The sequence below is a fragment of the Passer domesticus genome, chromosome 7, assembly GCF_036417665.1.
Source record: "Passer domesticus isolate bPasDom1 chromosome 7, bPasDom1.hap1, whole genome shotgun sequence".
Taxonomy (NCBI): Eukaryota; Metazoa; Chordata; class Aves; order Passeriformes; family Passeridae; genus Passer; species Passer domesticus.
The window spans coordinates 15,625,627-15,647,816 of NC_087480.1; the positions used below are offsets into that span (position 1 = coordinate 15,625,627).

The window sequence follows — 22,190 nt, forward strand, 5'->3', positions numbered from 1 at the left end:
GCCGGTGCCGCGCCCGCCCCTTCCGCCCGCGCCGCGCCTGCGCGCCCGCCCGCCGCGCGCCCCCTGCCGGCACGGCGGAGCGGCCGCAGCCGGGGAGGCCGTGCAGCCCTTCATTGTCCGGGAGCGGAGCGACCGGGTGTGATGGAGCCCCGGGGCGTGACGGAGCTCCAAGATGGTGATGGAGCCACGGGAATGCGATGGAGTTCTGGGGATGTGATGGAGTCCTGGGGATGTGATGGAGTTCTGGGATGATGATGGAACTCTGAGCACATGATGGAGCTCCGGGGATGTGATGGAGTCCTGGGGATGTGATGGAGTCCTGGGGTGATGATGGAGTTCTGGGGTGATGATGGAGCTCTGAGCACGTGATGGAGCTCCAGGGATGTGAAGGAGCTCCAGGGATGCGATGGAGCTCCAAGATGGTGATGGAGCTCCGGGGATGCAATGGAACTCCAGGCATGCAATGGAGCTCCGGAGCTGTGATGGAGCTCCAAGACGATGATGGAGCTCCCGGGCAGTGATGGAGCTCTGGGGACACAATGGAGCTCCAGGCATGCGATGGAGCTCCGAGGCTGCGATGGAGCTCCAAGATGGTGATGGAGCTCCGGGGATGCGATGGAGTTCTGGGGTGGTGATGGAGCTCCAGGGATGTGATGAAGCTCTGAGCATGTGGTGGAGCCGTGGCACGGCCGTGGGTGTCCCCCAGGCTCCTGCACTCCCCGGTGTGCGGGCGTGTCCCGCCGGGCAGGGTCAGCGGGCAGTCCCCGCGGTCAGCACTCCTCGTCGGCGATGTCCAGGATGCTGCTCAGCAGCACGGTGAAGGTGGGGCGCTCCTCAGGCTTCTGTGGGGCGAGAGGGGAGCGTGGCTGGAGCCCGTGTGTGCCCCAGGCACGCCCTGGGGAGCCCCGTCACCCCGCCAGGGCTGTCTCCGGGGTGCAGGCCGCTCACCTCGTGCCAGCAGCTGTACATGATGGCATAGACCCGCTCCGAGGCCGCCTGCGGCCGGTACAGGCGCAGCCCCTGGATGACGTGCTCGGTTGTCTCGCTGTTGTTAAACCTCTCGTAAGGCATCTTCCCCAGGGAGTAAACTTCCCACATCAGGACTCCTGTTGGGGGAACAGCACGGAGAGCTCATGGCACTGGAGCAGCTGTGCCTGCAGCTGGTTTGCAGAGGGGTTCCCAGCCTCCAAATCAGCAATGCTGGGCCCTTACCAAAGGACCAGACGTCAGACTTGCTGCTGAACTTGCTGTACAGCAGCACTTCAGGAGGAGACCACCGCACTGGAAACTTGGACCCCATGGAGCTTGTGTACTCATCATCTAGCACGTACCTGCAGCAGGAAAATGGATCAGGGTGCCTCACCTGCATTTCACATTTCCCTCCTCCACACAACTGACCAAGCTCAAAAGGAATGGCAGCTCAGAATGACCAGAGGCTGCAGCAATGCATGGGTTTCAGCAGTACATGCGTGTTAGCCAGGACTGCAGAAGAGATTTGCTGACAAATGCTGACAATTTGCTGGAAGCACAGCAAAAAGGGGATGTGGAGAGAAAGCTGCAGCCAGGAGAATTGGGGGTGAGAAAGAAGATACAGAGGGAGGTGGGGAAAGGGCCAGGGAAAGTAAGAAAGGGATGATGGAAAGTGGAGAGGCAGAAGGTTGAGCCAAGCAGATGAAATGGGAAGACAATGGTAAAGCAGAGCTGGACGGTGGTGGGGACAAAGATCAAAGTGTAGAATTGATGGAAGGAGGAGATGGGGTACTGAGACAGAAAAGTGACACAAACACATCCACCAGACCTGGAAAGACCAAAATCTGACACTTTCACAATGCCTTGGTCATTCACCAAACAGTTTCGAGCAGCCTGTGAAGGGAGAGGTGCAGGCAGTTACTTCTCCCTGCTCTTGTCTCTCCCATCCCCCTGTAGCAGGTGAACTTCATCTCATCCCCACCCACCAAACACTTCACCTCACTTTGTCCTGCAAGTTCACCTGGACTGGGGCAAGCTAGAAAACCCTCAACAGAGAGCAACTGAGGCCTCCAAGCATCCTGTTTATCTATGTAGGGGCGACTTCCCCAGCAGGATTTTGCCTGAACAAAGCAGCCAGAGCCCTACCAGGTCTCTGTGCAGGAACTGCTTGGATTCCAGGTACTCCATAGCTTCACAGACATCCTTGCACATCTCCAGCAGCTCGGCAGGCTGGAAGCGCTGCCGTGTTTCCCTCAGGAAGTTCAGGAGGCAGCCGTTGGCCATGTACTCGGTGATGATGAAGATGGGACGCTGCTTAGTGCAGACCCCGTAGAGCTGCACCAGCTTCTCGTGGGACAGGTTCCTGTGTTGGGGACAAAGGCAATTCTGAGCATCTAGAAAGCCAGGGAGCAAAGAAGTACCTGTGAATAAGGAGAGTTTGGGAAGGGAAGGTGCTTCTGGCCCAGCTGACAGTGGAAAACCTCACTGAGGAATCATCACAAAACGAGTGGGATCTTGGATGCATTTTGCAGAGTATGGGACTGCCCAAGAGTGTCCCTCCACACCTCCCAGGAGTGCAGCCATTCTGGCAAGGAGCACCCAGCACTGCCCTGCATGGTGCTCACCACTTACATCATGACTTTGGCTTCGTCAATGAACTCGTCCTCTGACATGGAGCCCTCCCTGATCATCTTGATGGCAACGTTGTACTGGCCTCTCCATTTCCCGTACTTCACCACGCCAAACTGCCCCGTCCCCAGTTCCTTCAGGAAGGTCAGATCCTTGGGGTCGATCTCCCACGAGCCTAGGACAAGAGTGTGAGTGTACTGTGGGTACAGGTGACCTCCCTGCCTGGTGCTCCCAGTCATCCCATCTAGCAAGCCCAAGAAAAGCTCACAAGCATCTGCTGCCTGATAAATCATCCACAAAATCCACAAAGTCTGAGACCTGTAACTCCAGGCATCCCCTGGCTTGCTAGGAGCAAGGTAGCTTGTGGAGTCTTTTGGTCAATACTGTCACCAGAGGGCAGTTGGGAAGTGGTTCCTGGGAAGGCTAAGAGCCATGGGACAGCCAGGATGCCAGCCTGGGAAGGCTGCTGCCAGCAGAAACAAACCCTGTAACCAGGGAACTGCAAGGTAGCCCAGGCTGGCTTACCATAGCCAAGGCCAGCTGTGGAAGGAGCACTTTTCTTGTGCTGAGACACGGGGTACTTCAGTCTGGATATGAGCCCTGAAACACAGCAGCAGAGATTGCCACTCTAGGCTTACCTGCCACATTCCAGCAGGGAACACAACCCCTGCCTTTGGCACAGGAAGGTGGGGATGCTGTGGTGCCAGTGCAAACACTGCTGGCTTCACTCTGCCTCCTGAACACTGACCTGCAGAGTTGTGCTGGTGGTAGGTGATGAGCTCTGGGATGCTGTTGAACAGGTGCTTTTCTGCCAGGTAATACTGATTCTGGGGGGTGCAGCAGACAACGTAGTGGCGGATTGTGCCTTGGGGATCTCTGGAGAGGGAGAACATGTGGTCAGTGCCATGGGGAGGAGAGGCAGAGGGTGAGAGGTGCCTGGAGGGGCCCTCTGAGGGAGGAACAAGCTGTTCTTAGAGCCACTTACACGGAGGACTTGGCATAGACAGAGACAGTGTATTTCCCTGTCTTGCTGGTGGAATCTCGGACAATGAAGCCGCCTTCCTTACCCTAAAACAGAAAGGGGAAAGGGCACTGGGTGTTTGTGGGGACTGTGTGTGACTCTAACAGGTAAAACTTGAAGTGAGTGAAGATCACAGCATGGCTGGAGAGGATGCACTGAGTCAGAAGAATCCTATTTTCAGTCCCTGCACGGGAGGCTACCTCCTGAAGTGGCTGCCTGGAGGAGCTCACACTGGGATAGGGAAGGTTCCTGGGGCTGTTGGGGCAACACTCCTCTCCCAGAAAAGCCAGGGTTGGTCCCATGCTGGACACAATGTGAGAACAGCCCATGGAGGGCTGGTGTAGAACAGACCCAGCCTCAGGAGGTAACACTTACCTCCTGTTTCAGCAGTTGCTCTGCTTGGCTCCGAGTGATATTCTTTGAGTACCACCTGGAACAGGGACACAGGCATCAGGGATATCTCCACAGCCACCTCTGTCCCCAGCCCAGGCTGACCCTGGCCCAGCCAGGACAGGCAGTGCAGAGAGCAGGGCAGGGAGGCTGCCGGGGGCTGGAGGCTGTCAGGATGTGGAAGAGGGAGAATAACCCAGCCAGGCTGGGCTCATGGGCTGTGTAGGGTAGAAACCAGATGGCAAATGTCTCCAACCAAGTACAACTCGCCAGGTGCCCATGCCCTCTCTTACTCAAAGATCTCCAGGGAATTTCTGGTTTCAGTGACGTAGTTGCTGGGGATGTATCCTTCCCTCCTGCAGAGAAAAGGGCTGGTCACACTGATGGAGGAGGCCAAGGGGAAAGAATATTCCTGTCTCAGGAGGCTGATAGAAATGGGCTCAAAGCTTTGGTGCAAACCCATCTGGGAAGGGCTGACACCACAGCTGGTTTCAGCCTCCTCCCCAGGGCAGCCCACAGCTGGGCAGGCAGGCTGCCCTCCCCTGTGGGTGCCCAAGGGGTGTGTTTGCCCCCCAGTGCCTGAGCAGCAGGGCAGGGCAGCGCTGCAGAGCCATGGGCATGGCCATGGGAGCTCTCACCCGTTCTTGTCCAGGGCTTTCCACCAGGGCAGGTGGCTCTCCTCCAGGATGAAGTACTCCTCGCCCTTGTGCAGCTGCAGGTCCTGTGCATTCATCGGCTCGTAGTTGTAGAGGGCCACCACCTTCTTCATCTCCCCTGCTGTGCTGGGGGCTGGCTCGCGGGGCAGAGGCTTCATCACCATCTTCCCACAGGGACAGAGGGAGAGCATGGGACACAGTCAGGCTGGCACACACACGAGACCCTTCCCAGGCTGAGAGGGCAGTGGTCTCAGGCAAAGTCAGTGCAGTGTTTGTCTCAGCTCCCATGTGTATCTCTACCAGAACACCCATTTCCTCTCCCTGGACTTTTTATCCAAATATTTTCCCCCATCTCCACAAAAAGGTAACTGTTTTCTCTTTACCTTTTGGCTTAACCTGTGACTCTTCCAGCCTACATCAGAGCTTTAATCTCTCAGGGAAACCTTAGAGTTGATAATTTGACTTCCCTATAGGCCTTTGGGCTCCATCCCCTGCTTCAAGCTCCTTCTCCCTTATGTCACCATCTTGACCTCCCTCCCCAGAGCAGAGTCTGGCCTGTACATCTCTGAGCAGTCATTGAACATGTTGGCTTTCTCCAAGTAGATCTTTTCTCCAACACTTTGGAGCAAACCCTGACATTGGCCTTTACCTGGTCCTCCTCAGGAGTTGGGGGAAGGGGCTTCTTTGTCTTGCGATGCGACCGCCCGACTTTTAAACCTTCAGAACAGAGGAGGGGCTAAGGTGAGAAAAGAGCCCTGGCTCTGTGCTGCAGTGGTCCCCAGGGCAGGGGGACGAGGCAGTGGGAGGGTGCCTGGTGTCTTACTGCCATTCCTGCTCTCCAGAATCTGGCAGCCCATGGCGTTCTTGGCTGTCTGGGAGCAGCACAGGTACTGGCCGTCGATCCAGAAGCAGGGGTGGTACTTCTGGACCAGGTCGCTGTTGTACCGAATCACTGTGGCAGGAGGGAAGATGTGTGTGACCCAGGGCTTGTCCCCAGCCTGCTGCAAGAGCTCTCAGCTCCCTGAGTGCAAGTGGTCAGCTGCACTAAATCATTTCCTCTCAGCTGTGCTGCTGTCCCCTGAGCCTTGATGTTCAGGTTTCCCTCAGCTTACCACTCTTGTTTCAGTGCTGTGGCCATGCAAGCCCCGTGCCACAGGGAAGGGCCAGGCTTGGCTCTCAGATCTGATTCAAGCTTTTGAGCAGCTCTGCAAAGGGGCAGCATGAGCATGCCTGGAGCCAGTCACAGAAGGACCTGGCCCTCCTGCCAGCCAAAATATCCAATAACCCCCAGGCTGCTCCAGCCCATGGTTCACAGCTCTTTTGAGCCCTTTTTTTTTTTCCCAGAAGTGGTGTGGGAGGCCAATGCTGTGCCTGGCTTTTCCATGGGAAGAGGAGGGCACTGCCACCACCCTGTGCCCGCTCAGAGACTTCCCTTGCAGGGAGAATATTCCCTTGCCAGGCAGGCTGACCAGCTTCCTCATACTTCTCTAGAGGGAAGAGAAAACTGGATCTGCCTAAACACTGTCAACAGCCTGGGGCTGGCCCACAGCAGCTGCATGGGGTGCAGAGAGCCCGTTCTTTGGTGGAGTAAGAGGACAACCTGTCAGCAAAAAGGCAGCATTTTCTCTCCTTTCCTTGTGGATTCTACACTGGCTGGAGCTGCCACAGAAACTCTCCTCCCTCAGCAGGGAAGTGGGACAGGACTGGCTGCTCTGCTGGGGCTCTTGTGAGATAACCGACTTCCCCGTTATCAGCCTGCCCCTCTTCCGCCTCGCTCGAGCCAACTTCCCCGTGTCAACTCAAGCAGCTAATCCCACCCTGCCAGCACAAAGCCACAGAAAGACACACACACATGTGCCAGGAGGCACACACAGCCAGCTCCAGGAGATTCTGGGTGGTTGGAGCCCCTTGGCACAGTGCTGCTGCAACACACTGCCAGCTCGAGGAGGGAGCACCCACCCAGCTCTGGGCATTAGCACTGAGCAAGGCTTGAGGTGGTTTGGGGAATATTCCCTGGCTCCCAGCAGGCTTGTGGTCCATGTTTCCTAAAGCACTGGGCACCCAACCCTCACATGCCAAGGCAGCACAGCTGTATGGCCACATCTGCTATTTCCTCTTGCCCTCAATGATTTCTGAGCCTGCTTGATCTACTTTGGAGCAGGTTTGTGAGGAGGCAAGGAGCCTCACTGAGGCAGCTGTGGTGCTGCAGAGGGTGACAGCATCCACCTGCCCCGGGCAGGAGCAGCTCGCTCTCCCTCAGACACAGGACAGGTCACCATGAGCCAGCGAGCCCTGGGAGCCTGCACTGTGGGTGAGGCACAGGCACAGCTGAGCCCGGGCTGGCTTCCCAAGGGAGCTGCGAGCCCAGCACTCACCGCTCTTCAGCTGATGGATCCAGCGCTTGCGCAGCTCCTCCGTCGGGGAGAAGATGTAGAGGGGCCCCTCGTCATAGACCACCTGCAGGAACACTCACCTCAGTGCGGCGGGCAGGGCTCTCAGGGCAGGCACGGGCGGAGCCGAGCCCTGCGGCCACCCCGAGCCAGCCCTGCCGCTGTCTGCCGGCCCCGCACGGTGCTCGCGGACCGTGACACAGAGGTTAAAAATAAGCCCCCTCCCCCGAGACTTTCCACTTCCTTCTCTAACTTTCGGTGTGCCGGGGGTGCACTGGGTGCCAGCAGGGCAGGCAGCTGGGCTGGGGGCTGAGTGTGCAGCCAGCATCCCTACAGCATCACCCCGGGGACTGCAAGGGGCAGGACAGAGCTCAGAAGCAGGTTCCCATCTTAAACAGAGCTGGCTCGGGGCTCAGAGAGGCTCACTGCTGTCCCATGCAGTGTGGACAGCAGCAGAGTGCCTCCAAGCAGCTGAGTGACACCTGGCACTGGGGCAGTGATGCCATGTTTGATCCCAGGCCCCTGTGGGGTCCTTCCCTCAGGACCTGCCACCAGGCAGAGTGGACCAGCAAAGAGGGTGAAGTGAAAACTCACCTGGAAGGGGTAGGGGAACCGTTCGATGATTGAGATCTGCTCCATGTTGTTGTAATCCTCCCCTTTCCTCTGCAAGAGAGAGGCAGAGATGGATGCTGGCATCCTGTTACTCAGCTGCTGGCATCTCCTCTGGAGCAGGCCCACAGCTTTTGGCATCCCCCAGCTCTGCATCAAGCTGGACCCCTGGTATGGTGTGGACAGAGCCCCCCATGCCAAGCAGGGTTGTCCCCCACTGCCACCACCCCAGGAACTCTTCCTACTCCCCCAGCAAGGGGACAGAGGGACAGATGCAGGGACCCTGGGACTCTCCTACCGGGACCTGTCGCTCAGGGGGAGGGTTGTTTTCAGGTGCCACTGTCTCCACACAGGTGATCTTCTCAATGTCCACGGAGCCCTTCTTACTGCCCCGACGCTGCAAGAGACAGTCTTGGTTCAAATGGTCACCAAGTGGAGACCTGGAGAGACTCAAACCAGCCCCTCTCCCTGTCCAACCACCCCTTGGGCTACGTGCTGGCAAGGGACAGCTGGTGACCCCTGGACACTGGCATGGCACTGCCCCTGGGGCTGCACTCACCCCTCGCTCAAAGTCATACTCGTAGTAGGACAGCTTGCTCTCTGTCAGCAGGAACAGCCGCTTCTTGAAGTTGAGGGGAGATGTTTTCTTCTTCTGCTGCGAGCGCTTCAAGAAGATGCTCTCCAGGATGACACTGGCCATGTCAGCCCCTGGTGTCCCCCGAGCTGTGCTCACCGGCTTGCTGTGGGCAAGACAATGCTGGCACGGCGCTCGCTCAGCCCAAAACCTGCTGGACCTCACTCAGTGCACTCTCCCCCTTGCCCCAGGGGCAGACAGGGGGTGCTGGGACCCCCACAGGGGGGGAGCAGCTGCAGAGGGGTGAGGACAGGTCAGTGTGGGTTGTTTGTGATGTGATCTCCCCCACACCAGGCTGCAGACCAAGCCACCACCCAGATGGCTCCTTCTCCTGCTGAAGAGGCCCCCAGGATATGCAAGATGGACAGAGAGCTGGAGAAAGAGAGAAACGGGGGAAGCTTGGAGCGCGGGGAGGAGCACAAAGCCAGCTGTGACACCCCACATGCTCCTCCCCTCGGCTCTGTGCATGTGAGCCTGTGTGGGCTGTTTCCTCCTGCCCCACCGCAGCCTCTTCGTGCTGGGGACGTGCTGACTTGGCAGCGTGCAAGGGCTGGTCACGGGAGACCAATCCCTAAAAAGCTGTGGGTAGGGCCTGGCCCTGAAAAGTCACAGTGCTGCCAGGAGCACGGAGTAGCCCCAAAGTCATCCTTCCCCTGTGTGTCCACAGGGCCTGCAGGAGTGCAGGATGGAGCTCAACTCCCCTCTGAGCAGCACTTGTCAATGTCCAGGCAGCAGGCAGAGGGGTTAAATCCTCCCCCAGCCATCAGGAAATCTCCCCATGGCCTCTCCAGGGAAGGGCAGTGCGGGAAAGGGCTCATGAGAGCCCTGCATCCAGCGGCTGCCCAGCCTTTAGGGACTGGAAATTGCCCTGGCCCATCTCTTGGAGCAGCCTGTGCATCTCACCCCATCCCTCCATGCTGTACCCAGGAACTGTGACCCCCAGGTGGGCCCAGCAGCCCCAGAGCCACGTGGCTGGAGCTGTGGGCTGTGACCAGCAGCTGACTGCAGTCTGGGAGCTGATGAGTGAGCTGTGTGGGGCCCTGCTGACCTGTGAGCCCCCGGAGCCCAGCTCCCTGTCTCCTGCCTGACCACCTACAGTCCCTGCTTCCCCTTCACCCTCACCTTGTTCCCTTTTTTCCTCCTATAAGCACAGCTTTGGAAAGTAACCTGGGAGAAGCTGTTTTTCTCCCCTGCTCCCCACAGCCCATCTCCTCAGGGGGAGGCTCAGAGGTAGACCAGAAACAGGGCTTCAGGCCCCCATTCCCCAGCTGAGTATTCATTCCCCACACACAGAAGATGGACATTGGATCACTCACAGCACAGACAGGTGGGGAACAATGATGCCAGGACCCAGTCCCACACACTGTGCCTCTCTCCAGGGCAAGCCCCAGCTTGGGGACAAGGAGCAGAGATGTCCTCCCATCTGTTGGCAATGCCCAGACCCTCCCAGCACAGCCCCTGCCCCTGCAGTACTGACCCTGCCCCACAGCCCCCACAGAGGCTGGGGACAAGCAGGATTCCCTCTCCTAGGCTTCCTTCTTCCCTCCTTGTGGCTCTTATGTCTCAGACCCTTCCAGCTTGTTGGGTGGTCAAAAAAAACTTAAACAACTTAAAATTAGTAATTAGAGTCTTTTGGAAAAAACAGCAGTGTGCTGATTGAAGCCTCAGGAGGAGGGATCTGGGGTCCCTGCAGGTGGCTGGTGTGGCCCCCCTGACTCCCAGACTGCTGGCAGGATGGTGGATGAGCCCACAGTGACCCCAGAACCACCCTGTAGCCTTGTGCCCTGTAGCCTTTTCCCTGTTTATCAAGTGTGGCTGCTGATCCTGTGTGCCAAGAGCAGGAGGGCTCCCACTGCCCTCCCTGGCAGTCACAGGGCTGAGCAGAGGGGCCCTGGGCTCCAGCCCATCCCAACTGCAGTGCTGGCTCCCTGGAGCTTTACCTGGAGTCACAGCAGCGGGGTCATGGCCAGCAGTGCCAGGCAGGTGGGACACGTCCTCACTGTGTGCTCTGGATGGAACTGCCAGAGGAGAAAGGACAATGAGTATCTCAGAGGGCTGTTGTGCCTCATCATGGCACAGCGTCCCTGTCCCCAGCCCTGCCACCAGACCCTCTGTGTCCCTGCCTGTCTCGGTGTGGTGGGCTCAGCCCCACAGCCAGCAGTGTGCTGTGACAGCAGTGACGAGTGGGTGTGCGCAGACACGTCCTGTGTCCCCCCTCCAGCAGTGTGACTTCCTGCCATGCTCACACCTCTGCCCAGCGTGCTCTGAGACCTCCACCAGGCTTGCCACATGCTGCTGGCCTCATGCCACTGCGCACTGTGTCCCACCATGGCCCCGGGGCCACCCTCTGCCACAGGCCAGCTCTGATGTGGGGCTGGCAGGGACCTCGCATGCCTGGGACAAGGGGAAGGGTGACAGAGTGACAAACTTCACAGCCCTCATGTCGCCGGCTGAGCCCCGAGGGTGTCGAAAACGATGGGTGTGAGGGACAGAGGTGCTAACCTCCTGCATGGGAGAGACTCCTGAGCGAACCCAGAGCTGCACCCAGCAGTGCCCACTGCGAAAGCACGGTGAGGAATGGCCAAAGACACGGGCAGAACCCAGCCCGGCTCCTGGCCACGCCGGCACCCTCACAGCGCTGCGATCCCCGCTCCGGCACAGCCCCTGGCAGCCCCTCCCCATCCCTGCCCGTGGCACCCCACAGCCCCACGGCCGGGTGACAGGCTCAGTGCCAGCTGCTTGGGCCCGGCCGGGCTGCGGGAGCAGCAGAGCTCCCGCCCGGCTCCCCGCCTGCCGCCCGAGCCCAGCGCGGCTGCCCTGCCCTCAGGAGCCCCGCAGAGGCGTGAGCCCTCCCGCGCAGCCCGCACGGAGCCTCCCGCCGCCCCGGCTGCCCACAGCCACCCCAGCAGGGCTCCACGATTCCCCGGGAGCCCCGAGGCAGCGCCGGCGCGGCCGCGGCCCCGGCAGAAGCTCCTCACTCACCGGGCTCCGCCGCTCGGCCAGCCGGGCCCGCCGCGCCCGGGGCGCCTCGGCGGCAGCGACGGCACGGGCGGCGGGCTGCGCGGGGAGGAAGGACGGGGCCGGCCAACCCCACCCTTTCGGTTCCCCTTTTTGCCTTCTGTGACTCAAAGGCAGCGCTTGTGTTTCCTCCTGCAGACAGCTGGGCCATTGCCGTGGGGTCACCGTGGCCGGAGCCTGCCCCGCGCTCTGGGCAGTGCCGGGTGTTGGCTGAGCTGGCTGGCCACCCTTGTGTTGTCCCAAAACGGGCTCTTTCACCCGATGGGGCTGACCCCCACACAGAACCGAGGTATTTTTATTTGGAGTTCTGTGTGGAAAGATGTTTTGGTGGCAAATTCACAAAGCCAGTAGAGTGACTATCAAAACTTTTCACTGTTTATACAATTTAGCAAATGAAAACATTAATCTTCATTGACTACATATTGCATAGTTCATTAATATTCTGTTTTATAGTGTTAAATTATTCCCTCACTTCTTAGGCCACACGTTCAGTGTTCCTCTTTGCTTGGGTCAGTGGGTTTCTTGGGTCGGTGGTCCAGGGCTGGTGCTGTGACCTGGAGTCTCTCTTACCCACTCAGAGCTGCTTCAGCGCAGTTGTTGAGTTAGCTTTGCTAGTGACATCCTTGTCTAGGGAGTTCTGCCAGCTGTTCCCGTGCTCCCAAACTCTGCACTCTCTGTGCCCGCTATCACTGGTAAATCCTTCTTCCCAAGCATTGTTTATTTCCAGCCAGGTCTGAGGTATCTGAAACATGTGAAGCCCTAAACCTTAACAAGGACCTCTGCTGACACACAATTTGTCTTTCACACACCTGGATGTGGCCTGCAGCCCGCGGTTCCCCGCCCCTCACAGCCCCCGTCCCACCCCGACCCGGCCTCCCCGCCATGGCCGCCGCCTGCGCTCCTCCCACCGCCAGGGGGCGCCGTGCCCCGCGCGCTCCTCTCTATGGTCCCCAGCTCACACTCACTTCCGCTTCCGGTCAGCTCCTTCTCTCCGGGCCGCCGCCGCCAAAATGGTGAGTGCTGGGGCTGGGCCGGGCTGCATCCGCCGGCATCCGCCCCGCGGCTGCGCCGGGCCGGGCTCCCTCCGCCGCCGTGGGTGCGTGCTGAGCGGCCAGGCCGGCGCGGGGGCTTCCCCATCCCCGGATGGCAGCGCAGGGCCCGAGGGAAGGGGAAGGGCGGGAGCGGGGCCTTCGGAGCGGGATGTGGCGTATGCGCAGCGGCCCTGACCGGCTCCCCTCCTTCTCCTCCAGGTGAACGTGCCGAAAACCCGCCGCACGTACTGCAAGAAGTGCGGGAAGCACCAGCCGCACAAGGTCACGCAGTACAAGAAGGGGAAGGACTCGCTGTACGCGCAGGGTGAGCACGGCTCGCTCCGGGTGTCCTGTGCCCGGGCTGGGGACATGGGGCTGGGGAGGACGGCTGGGCCGAAGGGATGTGCGGGGCACTAAAGGGAGCTGAAAAAATAAGATACAGGGAGAAAGACTAAGGACGTGTCAGCCCAAAGTAGTTTCAGATGGTTGTTGTATGGAGGTGTTTAGCTAGTTAGGGAATGTGCTCTGGGTGAACCTGGCTGGCTCTGAAAGCACAGCCGGAGCCCAGGCTGGCCAGCCCTGCTGTGGGTTTGAAATGTGCTGGGCCTTCAAGTTCAGGTGAAAGAAAGTGAATCCAGTGGTACTTCCACCAGCAGTGATGTGGATTAATCATGCAAATATCACCTGAACAGGACTGTATAAATATTTCCAGCCCTTTGTGTGCTGCCTTAGAGGATTTACCACGCAGCACGCTTCTCTGCACAGAGCCCTGAGTAAATCCAGTGCCTTGACCTTGTGTGTCTGTTGGGTGCACAGTGAGGGGAAGGTTCCACTTTTGGGGCCAGCACAGGAGCCGTGGCACTGGTTCTGCTGGGCTGTGCTGGGGTTTAGGCAGTGCCTTGGAGCACGCCCTGGGCTGCTGCCTGAGCAGAGCTGTTTCTCCCGCAGGAAAAAGGCGCTATGACCGGAAGCAGAGCGGCTACGGGGGCCAGACAAAGCCCATCTTCCGTAAAAAGGTGAGTGGTTTGCTCCTCAGGAGCAGGAAACGCCCTGGGCAGCCCCTGCCCAGCTGAGGGAGGGCTCCTCAGTGCCCTTTCCTGGCTGTGTTAGGGCAGTGCTGTGCTGGCTCAGCTCTCCCTTCATCACAAATGCCTTGGGTTGGAAGGGACAGTCTTGTTCCCGTCCCTTCCACTGTCCCAGGCTGTTCCAAGGCCCATCCAGCCTGGCCTTGGGCACTGCCAGGGATGGGACAGCCACAGCTTCTCTGGGCACCCTCTGCCAGGGCCACTCCACCCTCTCAGGGAAGAATTTCTTCCTACACTTTAAATCTCTGTCAGTGTGAAGCTGTTTCCCACTGCCCTGTCACTCTGTGCCCTTGTACAAAGTCATTCTCCCTTTCAAGCTCCCATCAAGAGCACTGCTCATCTCCTTGCTGTCCTGTCTCATGGAGAGGCTCCTCTTTTGCAGGGTGACTTGGTGTGTGTTTGCAGAGCAGGTTCTCATCCAGAGCTTGGATGCTGCAGGGCAGTGGGTTCTTTCTGGGAGGGATATTTGCAGTGAAGGGAACGTTTCCTTCACTGCTTGCCCAGGGGGAAGGCCTTGGCAAAGGGAAAGGAGCTGTCTGCTTGCTCGGTGTATTTACAGCAGGGAAGCAAACCCCAGTGGGTGGGTTTGTTGCTTGGTGTGAATTATTTAGTTATGCTGATAGAGCTGCTTGGCTTGTTGCTGGAAGCCCTGGTGTCCTGCTGGAGGTGCACAGGAAGCCTTCCAGCAAGAAGAAAAAAATGAGGCAGCAGGTTTTCCAGTTGAGTTTGTGCCAGGAAGTGGGGAGACCTCACAGAAAATGCTTCTGCAAGCAGGGTACACCAAGCAGCTGCATTGCTGGCACTCTCTGCCTGTACATTGCAATTCTCATTTCTGATTTTTCCCAGTCAGCATTGTATGGATGGTTGGCTGAGGTTTTTAGCTGGTGGTTACAGCCCTGTCCAGCTGCTACAGCAGCCTCCCAGCTTTGGATTCTTCCCTCTGCAGTCTTTCAGCTTTCATCCAGCTTCGGAGTAGCTGCAGGTCTGCACTGAGCCTGTTGTGTCACTGCTGTCACTGCTCCTTCAGAGAAAATTTGCCAGTGGTGTTGCTTCCAGGTGTTTCTTTTGCCCAATTTTCTTCTGGATTTCTCCTGAGCACTGCTGGTCTGTGCTTCCACACTAAAAGTGTGAGTTTCTTGCTCTGTTCAGTGGAACAGATTTCTCCAGCATGGCTGATCCTGCAGGAACCAGCCCTGCCCCACTGAATGCTTTTGCCAGCACCCTTTGTGTGAAGATACCAATCCACTTCAGTCCTCCTGATCCTTAAAGTGCTGCCTTCTTTTCAGTGGAGGGAGCCTAACTGTGTTTGTAGTCTGTCTATACTTTGAGAATAAACTGAATGTTCAGGAGAGCAGGGAACAAGCTCTCCCTGAGAGTTTGTCTGCTTGGGGATGTGTGTTTCATTGAAACACCCTGCTCCTCCTCCTTCCAGGCCAAGACCACCAAGAAGATTGTGCTGAGGCTGGAGTGTGTGGAGCCCAACTGCAGGTCCAAGAGGATGCTGGCAATTAAGAGGTGCAAGCACTTTGAGCTGGGAGGAGACAAGAAGAGAAAGGTGAGTTGGTATTCTGTGAGTGGCTGAGAAGGGGGGGCAATACTCAGTGGTGAATAAACTCACCCTTGTCTCTTGCTTCCTACAGGGCCAGGTGATCCAGTTCTGAGCATTGTCCTGATCATCGTTATGGACCACATTAAAGTAATTAGATTGATCCCTTGCTTTTCTTAATGTGTTTTCTCTTGGGGTGGCTGCTGTGAGTACATCAGCTCAGCAGGGAGGTGTTGCTTGCAGAACCATTTAACAGACCAGTTTTTGACCTGGCTTTTGGGAAATCCCTGTCAGTAGCTGGGATCTCTTTACTGTGTTTCCAGGAGGTGTTCTGTAATGGGTGCCAGTGACTTCTGTGCATGAGCATGGTGCAGGCTCGTTTATGAGCTCCCCTGAACAGCCCCTGCACTTGGCTCCAGGCCCCTTTTTACAGACAGCTGAGGAGCAGAGGCCTTGGAGCAGCCAGTGGGTTTGACACCTGCACCATTAGGCAGGTGCCATGAGCTGTGGCAGCTCACAGAGGTGAGGCACAGCTCCGGGCCTGTGGCTGCTCCTGGCACATGGTGTAACAGCCTCAGCTGACCTCCCCTGCTGTTGGCTCCTCTGCATTTTCCTTGAAGGAAGAAGGCCAAGCACAGCAGTGAAGTTTCAAATGGGCAGCAACCAGAGTGTGGGGACAGCCTCCAGGACAGCTTCCCCTTAGAGAGGAACATTTCTGTGAGTAGGAAGTCTGCTGTTAGCAGGTGCTGGGAAGGCAATGCAGAGTTCACCCTTACAGGCAACTTTCTTGTAGTAAAGTGGAGCTGGAGGATGGAGAGATCCTCTTCACATCTTCATCATGACTGAGAGCACTCAGTTACTGAATTGTAAGGGAATCTGTGGTTTTGCTTATTAAATATTGGCTGATGTGATGGCCTTTTCAGATTTGTGTAGGCAGTGGTGGCTTTGGCCTGTGGGGTGGACTGTATGGCTGTATTACATCAGCTTCACTGAGTGCTGTTTCTAGTAATCATGACAAATTTCACAAAAACTTACATGACTGGAACAAACTGGCCTGTTTCCTAAACCATTATTTAATTTCAGATACCATGCTGTACTCTTGTACACTGCCAGTAAGAAAAAGCATAGCCTTTTAAAGGGATTTTAATCAAAGTGCTTAATCACAGAAGAACAAAGAAATCCTGATTGCATTGTAATCAGAAGATAATATACTTGTACATGATGGTTGCTTAAGTGATTATCCATCTCCTGTCTTGGAGAGCCCATGTTATTGAACCTAAAGGCTGCTGCCAGCAGTGGGAAGCAAGCACTCAGAGATTTCTGGGAGGCAGGATTCATGGAGAAAGGGACTCCAGTGGCCATATGAAGGGGGGAAAGGGAATTATCATCTAAAGGGAAGTGACAGCCACTGGTGAGAGATTCCTGGAGTGAGGGGAAACCCTCAAAAACTCGAGTCCTAAGGCCTGATAGCAGCTGTCAAGGAAGTTGCTAAGAAGTGCAACGGTTCATGTCAGTCCCTGAGTTGTCAGAAGATGGAAGTGCATGTCCATGCTCTGAGTGAAGTGTTTGGTTTCCTTAGCGGGGGTGGGAGCAGCAATTCTTGGACTGTGTGTCCTGGTCTGGAAAAGAGAGCAAGGTGGCCAAGGCGTGTTTCCCTATTGTCCCTAAAGTGCTCAAGGACAGCTGTAAGATGCTGCCTGTGCATCCCTTGCCTTTCCTTGCTCGGTAGTGGCAGTGCCCTGCTGGAGCCCTTCGAGCCCCTTGGAGGAGGAGTTGGGTGAGGTGCCAGGGAAAGGGGCCCTGCTGTGCTGTTCACCCTTTCCCTGTCACCTCCTGATGATGGAGTGATGGCAATTTGTCACATTAGGCTGAAGGTTCAGATAATGAATGCCTGAGAATAAAGGCACCTGACTGGAAGAAGGAGATGAATTTCCTGCCACAAGTTCAGACGGAGCCTGAGGCTTAGGAAAAGATTGTCTTTGTGCTGCCTATAGTGGCAGGACTTTGAGCAGCACGGTGCCCGTGGGGTTCACCTCCACGCTGAGGGAGGAGAGCCAGCTGTACACGCCGCAGTCGCGGCTGGCCGGCAGCACCTGGCGGATGGAGCACGCCGGGTTGCAGGCCAGCCCATTGCCCAGCAAGGTGAGGGACAAGGTGAACTTCTGGGGTCCCCCAATCTCCTGCTGGTTCAGCACTGCCACAGCATAGGCTCGGTCAGACAGGGGCCGCTCCCACACCTGGAAGTTCTTGTCCTGCCAAGGAGAAAACAAACCCAGGGCTTAGGCTGTGCAAGGCTCACGTGGTGGTCTTTGTGCCTGTCTGTTCCAGCAGGCTTCAGGAACAAATGGGCTCCTGTTCCCAAACCCCGAGCACCTCTCCATCCCTCCCCTCTCCTGCTGTACCTTGAAGAGCTGGTATCCCTGCTTGCCCAGCGGGTCCTGGTTGATGGCAATCACCTCTTTGTTCTGGAGCAGCCACTTGGCCTCGGGGCTGATGTGCCGCAGGTCGTTGGACATGAACAGGGGAGCAGCCATGATGGCCCACATGGCCATCTGAGTCACCGACTGCTCCCAGCTCAGCCCAAAGTTTCCAATCACCAGCTACGACAAGCAAACAAAAAGTGCCTGGTAACACTAACTGCTGAGGACAAACTGGGCCACCAGTACCAGGAAATCACAGGGTGGGACCTCTCTGGAGCCTGGCTAGATAGGCTGAGGGCCAGGAGCAGGACAAGCCAGTTGGGAAAAGCAAGGCATGACTGGGTGGCAGTTTAGGATGAGTCCCTGGTGGAAGTGAAGAGAGCTCTTTAAGTGGCTAGGCAGTGTTTGAGAATGCTTTTGGATTGACTCTTGCAGTGCTGGCACCCAGGGGTTTTCACTCTGGTGGGACATCAGCACTTTGGAGACTGTCCTCTAATGCCACACCTGTGTCCTGAGCTGGTACTGCTTGTGGAGGCTGCATGACACAAAGATGGTGCTTCCTTGGTACTGCCATAGCTGCAGTTCTCTTTCCCTTTCTACCCTGGACCTTCTCACCAAGATCCTGATCCTAGGGTCCCATCAGAATCCCTCCCCTTAATGTTCCTCCCCCAGTTCTCTCCCTTCCCATTCTCAGCCTGCAGCTGAGGAAAGGTTTTGATGCTTCAGGTGGGGTGGGTGTTGCTGTACTTGCCATGTCAGGATCATTCCAGCCCCCTGGCCCAGCTATCTTCACAATGGTGTCCTGGTGAAGTGCTGTCCAGTCTAAGATACTCTTGATGCTGTTCCAGGAGTCATAGACATCATAGAAGTTCCTCCAGTGATTGCAGTACTGTTTGATCTCTGTGTAATTGGGCTGCCAGAACAGTGAGTGTGATTAGACAGAGTACCTGGCTGTACAACAGGAGTGTCAGCAAGGCTAGACTGGACCAAAGGTAGCTTGGGGGAGAACCAGGTAACACCTTCCATCACCAGCTCTCTGGATGATGCAGTGCATGTCGATTTTCTTGAGTGCTTTGTGCCCAGTAACTCCACTCTGATGTTCCAGAAAACACTATTGCTCCCCTTGGGAGAACAGTTGTGACCACCAGCTCTGTTACAAAATTCCTTCACAATTTTACTGAAGGTGTGACAAGGCCAGTGGGATTAAACTGTAATATCCCAGTAATTATTGCCATTTCTTGGGTTTACACCCTTTTGTGAGTAATACATTTAATTCTAGCTGTGGGTGGAGGGCAGTGTGTCAATCACAGACCCTGGCTGGCAGAAATCTGTCACTGAACAGTGTGGAGGATGTCACAAAGCCTCTCTCGTGGTCCCCAGAGCTGTCTGTAAGGCTGAGCCTGCAGCACTCTGTGTCCAGGAGGAATTGCACTGAGCTGTCTGCTGGGCTGTGTGTCTGCATTGCCAATGGTTTGCTGCTTGGCTCCTTGGAGGGAGGAAGCAGATGGATGTTGTGGTTTTTTTGGCACGCTCCATCTGGGCTGTGCCTTCATGCTGCAGAATCCTACTGAATCTATTTCAGCAGAGCAATGGTTCAGGGCTCTGGAAGAAAAGGTTTTTTCCTCCATTTTACAGCCTTGTTCTCTGTCAGAACAGAGAGCAGCAAGTTTCTCAGGGTGCTGTTTTGCAATGTTAAAATGTTTTTCTCTTCTTCCCACTTGAGCCCCAGGATAAACACTTCTTACCTGCTGCACAGGCCTCAAGTAGAAAGGCCACTCACAGGAGTACACAATGCTCCTTCCAGTCTTGTTCAGGGCCAGAGACATGCGCTTGTATCCTGCAGGAAGAGCACAGACAGAGGTTACACAACCTCCTTGGTCACACAGCAGAACTCAGCCAATGGCACAGGTTCAGGTTTCAGTTCAACTCTTACAAAACTAAGACTGAACACATTTTTGTGGTTGAGACACCACAGGGAGGACAGGGGAATTTGAAGTCTGCAGCTGGTCACCTGCCTCCCAGGGACAGGAGCTTTGCTTGGGCAGGCTGTCGCTCCAACACTGCAGATCCCTTTGTACATACAGCCAGGGGAAGAGCTTAAAAGCTTTCCTGTATGGCATTTTCCCTCTAGATCCCCAGGAAACACAAGTCAGTATCTATCAGGCAGTGCAGCTCTGCTGGGTGATGTAGGAGGAGGTTCTCGTGAGGCCCTTGCGCCATATGGACTGGGCAGGAATGCAAAAGCTCTGGTTTTTCCTGTCCTTGTCCCCAAACAGCCCTGTTAAGTCCCTTCCAATTGGCAGAGAGGGAATGAAAAGTCTGCTCTCTCCTCTGGAACTGCTTCAGTGCAACTGGATTGTATCTGGGTCACACATACGAGGCAGCAGGAGCTCTCAGCTCAGTGTCACTCAGGGAGCTGAGCTGTGCTCCTGTCTCTGGCAGCTGGCATATGCCCCACCATCTGGCTTCATGGCACTGTCACTTGGGCAGGTTCTCCCTGCCAGGCACAGACAGGGCTTTCTGCAGGACTCCTGCTGCCAAACGTGGTGGTGCTGACTGTGCCAGCAGCCAGAGAGCCCAGTCAAGAGAAAAAGCTTTCTAACTTAAAGTGCTCTTCCCATAAATCTACTCCTGTGGCACTGGGATTTGCCTGTGCTTCAAATGAGGCTGTAGCCAATCCCCTCAGCACAGGGAGCTGCTGAGCTTCCAGCTGCTGGCTCGCCAGCCTTTGTGCAAATAACTTCTGAAGTGGTATTTACACTGGTGTGCTTTAAGAGGAAAACCCCAGTAGGATTTTTATGCCATAATTGCCTTCATTTTTATCTGTTAAAAGCCCTCCTAACTGCTCTTTTCATGGCTGACACAAACTGTTCAGGCTGATTCATGCTGACGAGGCCCCACCAAAGGGATTAAGGGTTGAGTGTGTGAAATGCTCTGGGCTCTCCAGTACAGCCCCTGCAGAAGGGCAAAGCCTGTGCAGAGTTAAGAGCTGAGGGAGCACAGCCCCCCCCAGAGCACACAGCTGATGTGTCTGTGCTCAGCCTGATCCAGAAATGACTGAGAAAGGCCTGAGAGCTCCTTTCCTGAGCTGTGCTGGAAGGACAGCTCCAGGAGGCTGAACAGGTAAAAACTCTTAACACAGCAACACTCAGCACCTTGGGCTTGAGGACACAGCTTCAGATTTGCTTTTGTAAGCAAGTCCCTTAAATGAGTATGGTCAGGAAAAAGCGAGTCCCTGGAGCCTGATGCTGGGCCTGGAACTGCTGCTGCCTGCAGAATATTCCCACCCATGGGAATAGCTGCCTTGAGCCCATGCCTACCTTCTGCCAGCAGCTCCAGTGAGTCAGAGTTGCAGCCATCAAACTTGAGCAGGTCCACACCCCAGGAAGCAAATGTCTGGGCATCCAGGTCATAGTGGTTGTAGCTGCCAGGGAAGCCAGCACACGTCTTGCTCCCAACATCGCTGTAGATGCCCAGCTTCAGGCCCTTGGAGTGCACCTGTGTGTGCAGAGAAACAGAGCCTGGGATGGGGTAGCCCCAAGGCAGGAGGAGCAGGATTTGGAGCAGCAAGGGAAGCAAAGCCCCACTGCGGCAGGCAGGGCCACATCTCAGCAGTGATGCCCACCCCGCGCTGCCCCCGCTCCCAGTGCCATGTGGCACTCACGTAGTCGGCCAGCTTGCGGATGCCGCCCGGGAAGCGCGCGGGGTCCGCCTGCAGCCGTCCCTGCCCGTCCCGCGTCGGGGCCATCCAGCAGTCGTCGATGCAGATGAACTCGTAGCCGGCGTCCCTCCAGCCCTCGGCAGCCATCCTGTCAGCCATCTCCACGAACAGCTGCTCGCTGCGCACGGCCGGGGCGCGCCACCGGGAAAGGAAGCGGAGAACGGCCGCCGTGAGCAGCGGCACGGCCACGGGGCCGGGCGGGGAGGGCTCCCCGTGCCCCGCGCCGGTACCTGACGCAGCGGCGCGGCTCGGCGGCGCAGTCGGTGCCGCAGAGGAAGCGCTCCCAGTGCAGCCAGCCCATGGGCGGTGTCCGCGCCAGGCCGTTGTCCAGCGCCAGCGCCGCCGCCACCGCGGCCGCCGCCGCCGCGACCCAGCGCAGCATCCACCGTGCGGCCGCCATCGCCCCGCCGCGGCTCTGCCGCTGATTGACAGCTCGCCTGCCCAATCCTCGGGGAGCCGCCCGCCCCTCCGCCAATCGCGGGAGGCGAGGCGCGCATCGGCCCGCCCCCCGCGCGGTCACGTGTAGCTGTGTCACCTGAGCGGGTGCGGTGCCCATGGCAGCGGGGCCGTGAGGGGCACGGGCGGTGCGGGCAGCCGGGGCGGCACCGCCTGTGTGCCCGCCAGCAGCGCGCCCAGCCGCCCGACAGAGCGGGGGCACCTGGCCGGGACCGCAGTAGAGCGGCCAGCAGGACCAGGGCAGCGTTGTCCCCTGTGCTGAGGCCGCAGCCGTGTCCAGCCCCGCGCCCTCAGCTCAGGAAGGACGTGGAGCTGCTGGAGGAGCACAAACCCCGTGAGGAGAGGCTGAGGGAGGCTGGGGGCTCAGCCCGGAGGAAAGGGGGCTCAGGGGCCCTTGTCGCTCCCCACAGCTCCCGGCAGGGGCCAGGCTCTGCTCCGGGAACAGGGACGGGACCGCGGGACACAACCCCAGGCTGTGCCGGGGGAGGGTCGGGCTGCACATCAGCAGTAATTCCTTCACACAAAGGGTGGTTAGACATAGGAACGGGCTGCCCAGCAAATGGAGTCAGGGTCCCTGGAGGTGTTCAGGGCTGGACATGACAATCAGTGCCGTGC

General features: G+C 57.3%; 3 protein-coding genes across 5 annotated transcripts; 1 reads left to right on the plus strand and 2 right to left on the minus strand.

Moving 5' to 3' along the window:
* Positions 1-95: 95 nt before the first annotated feature.
* On the minus strand, positions 96-12,148 carry BTK (Bruton tyrosine kinase). Of its 3 annotated transcripts, none has more exons than XM_064427089.1 (20): positions 11,789-12,148; positions 10,239-10,316; positions 8,224-8,404; positions 7,963-8,061; positions 7,650-7,718; positions 7,041-7,122; positions 5,489-5,617; positions 5,315-5,382; positions 4,648-4,829; positions 4,303-4,365; positions 3,995-4,049; positions 3,584-3,666; positions 3,347-3,474; positions 3,124-3,198; positions 2,602-2,773; positions 2,116-2,332; positions 1,799-1,863; positions 1,213-1,331; positions 949-1,106; positions 96-842 (listed from the first exon to the last, which is right to left on the minus strand). In XM_064427089.1, the coding sequence occupies exons 3-20, from the start codon at positions 8,362-8,364 to the stop codon at positions 771-773; spliced, it is 1,977 nt and encodes a 658-aa protein (XP_064283159.1). In that variant the 5' UTR covers positions 8,365-8,404; positions 10,239-10,316; positions 11,789-12,148; the 3' UTR covers positions 96-770. The 3 variants fall into 3 exon arrangements, with proteins under 3 accessions (XP_064283159.1, XP_064283158.1, XP_064283160.1); XM_064427088.1 differs by having other exon boundaries at positions 8,224-8,670; XM_064427090.1 differs by lacking the exon at positions 11,789-12,148 and adding an exon at positions 11,281-11,469.
* A 25-nt stretch (positions 12,149-12,173) lies between these two features.
* Positions 12,174-15,141, plus strand: RPL36A (ribosomal protein L36a). The gene is made up of 5 exons (XM_064427096.1): positions 12,174-12,329; positions 12,567-12,672; positions 13,296-13,363; positions 14,865-14,987; positions 15,073-15,141. The coding sequence occupies exons 1-5, from the start codon at positions 12,327-12,329 to the stop codon at positions 15,091-15,093; spliced, it is 321 nt and encodes a 106-aa protein (XP_064283166.1). The 5' UTR covers positions 12,174-12,326; the 3' UTR covers positions 15,094-15,141.
* Positions 15,142-16,108: 967 nt separating this feature from the next.
* Positions 16,109-21,552, minus strand: GLA (galactosidase alpha). The gene is given in 7 exon segments (XM_064427092.1): positions 16,109-17,230; positions 17,381-17,578; positions 18,150-18,311; positions 19,144-19,235; positions 20,719-20,896; positions 21,063-21,342; positions 21,344-21,552. Coding segments are annotated over 7 exon segments (1,350 nt in total). The 5' UTR covers positions 21,520-21,552; the 3' UTR covers positions 16,109-16,966.
* Between the last annotated feature and the right edge of the window lie 638 nt (positions 21,553-22,190).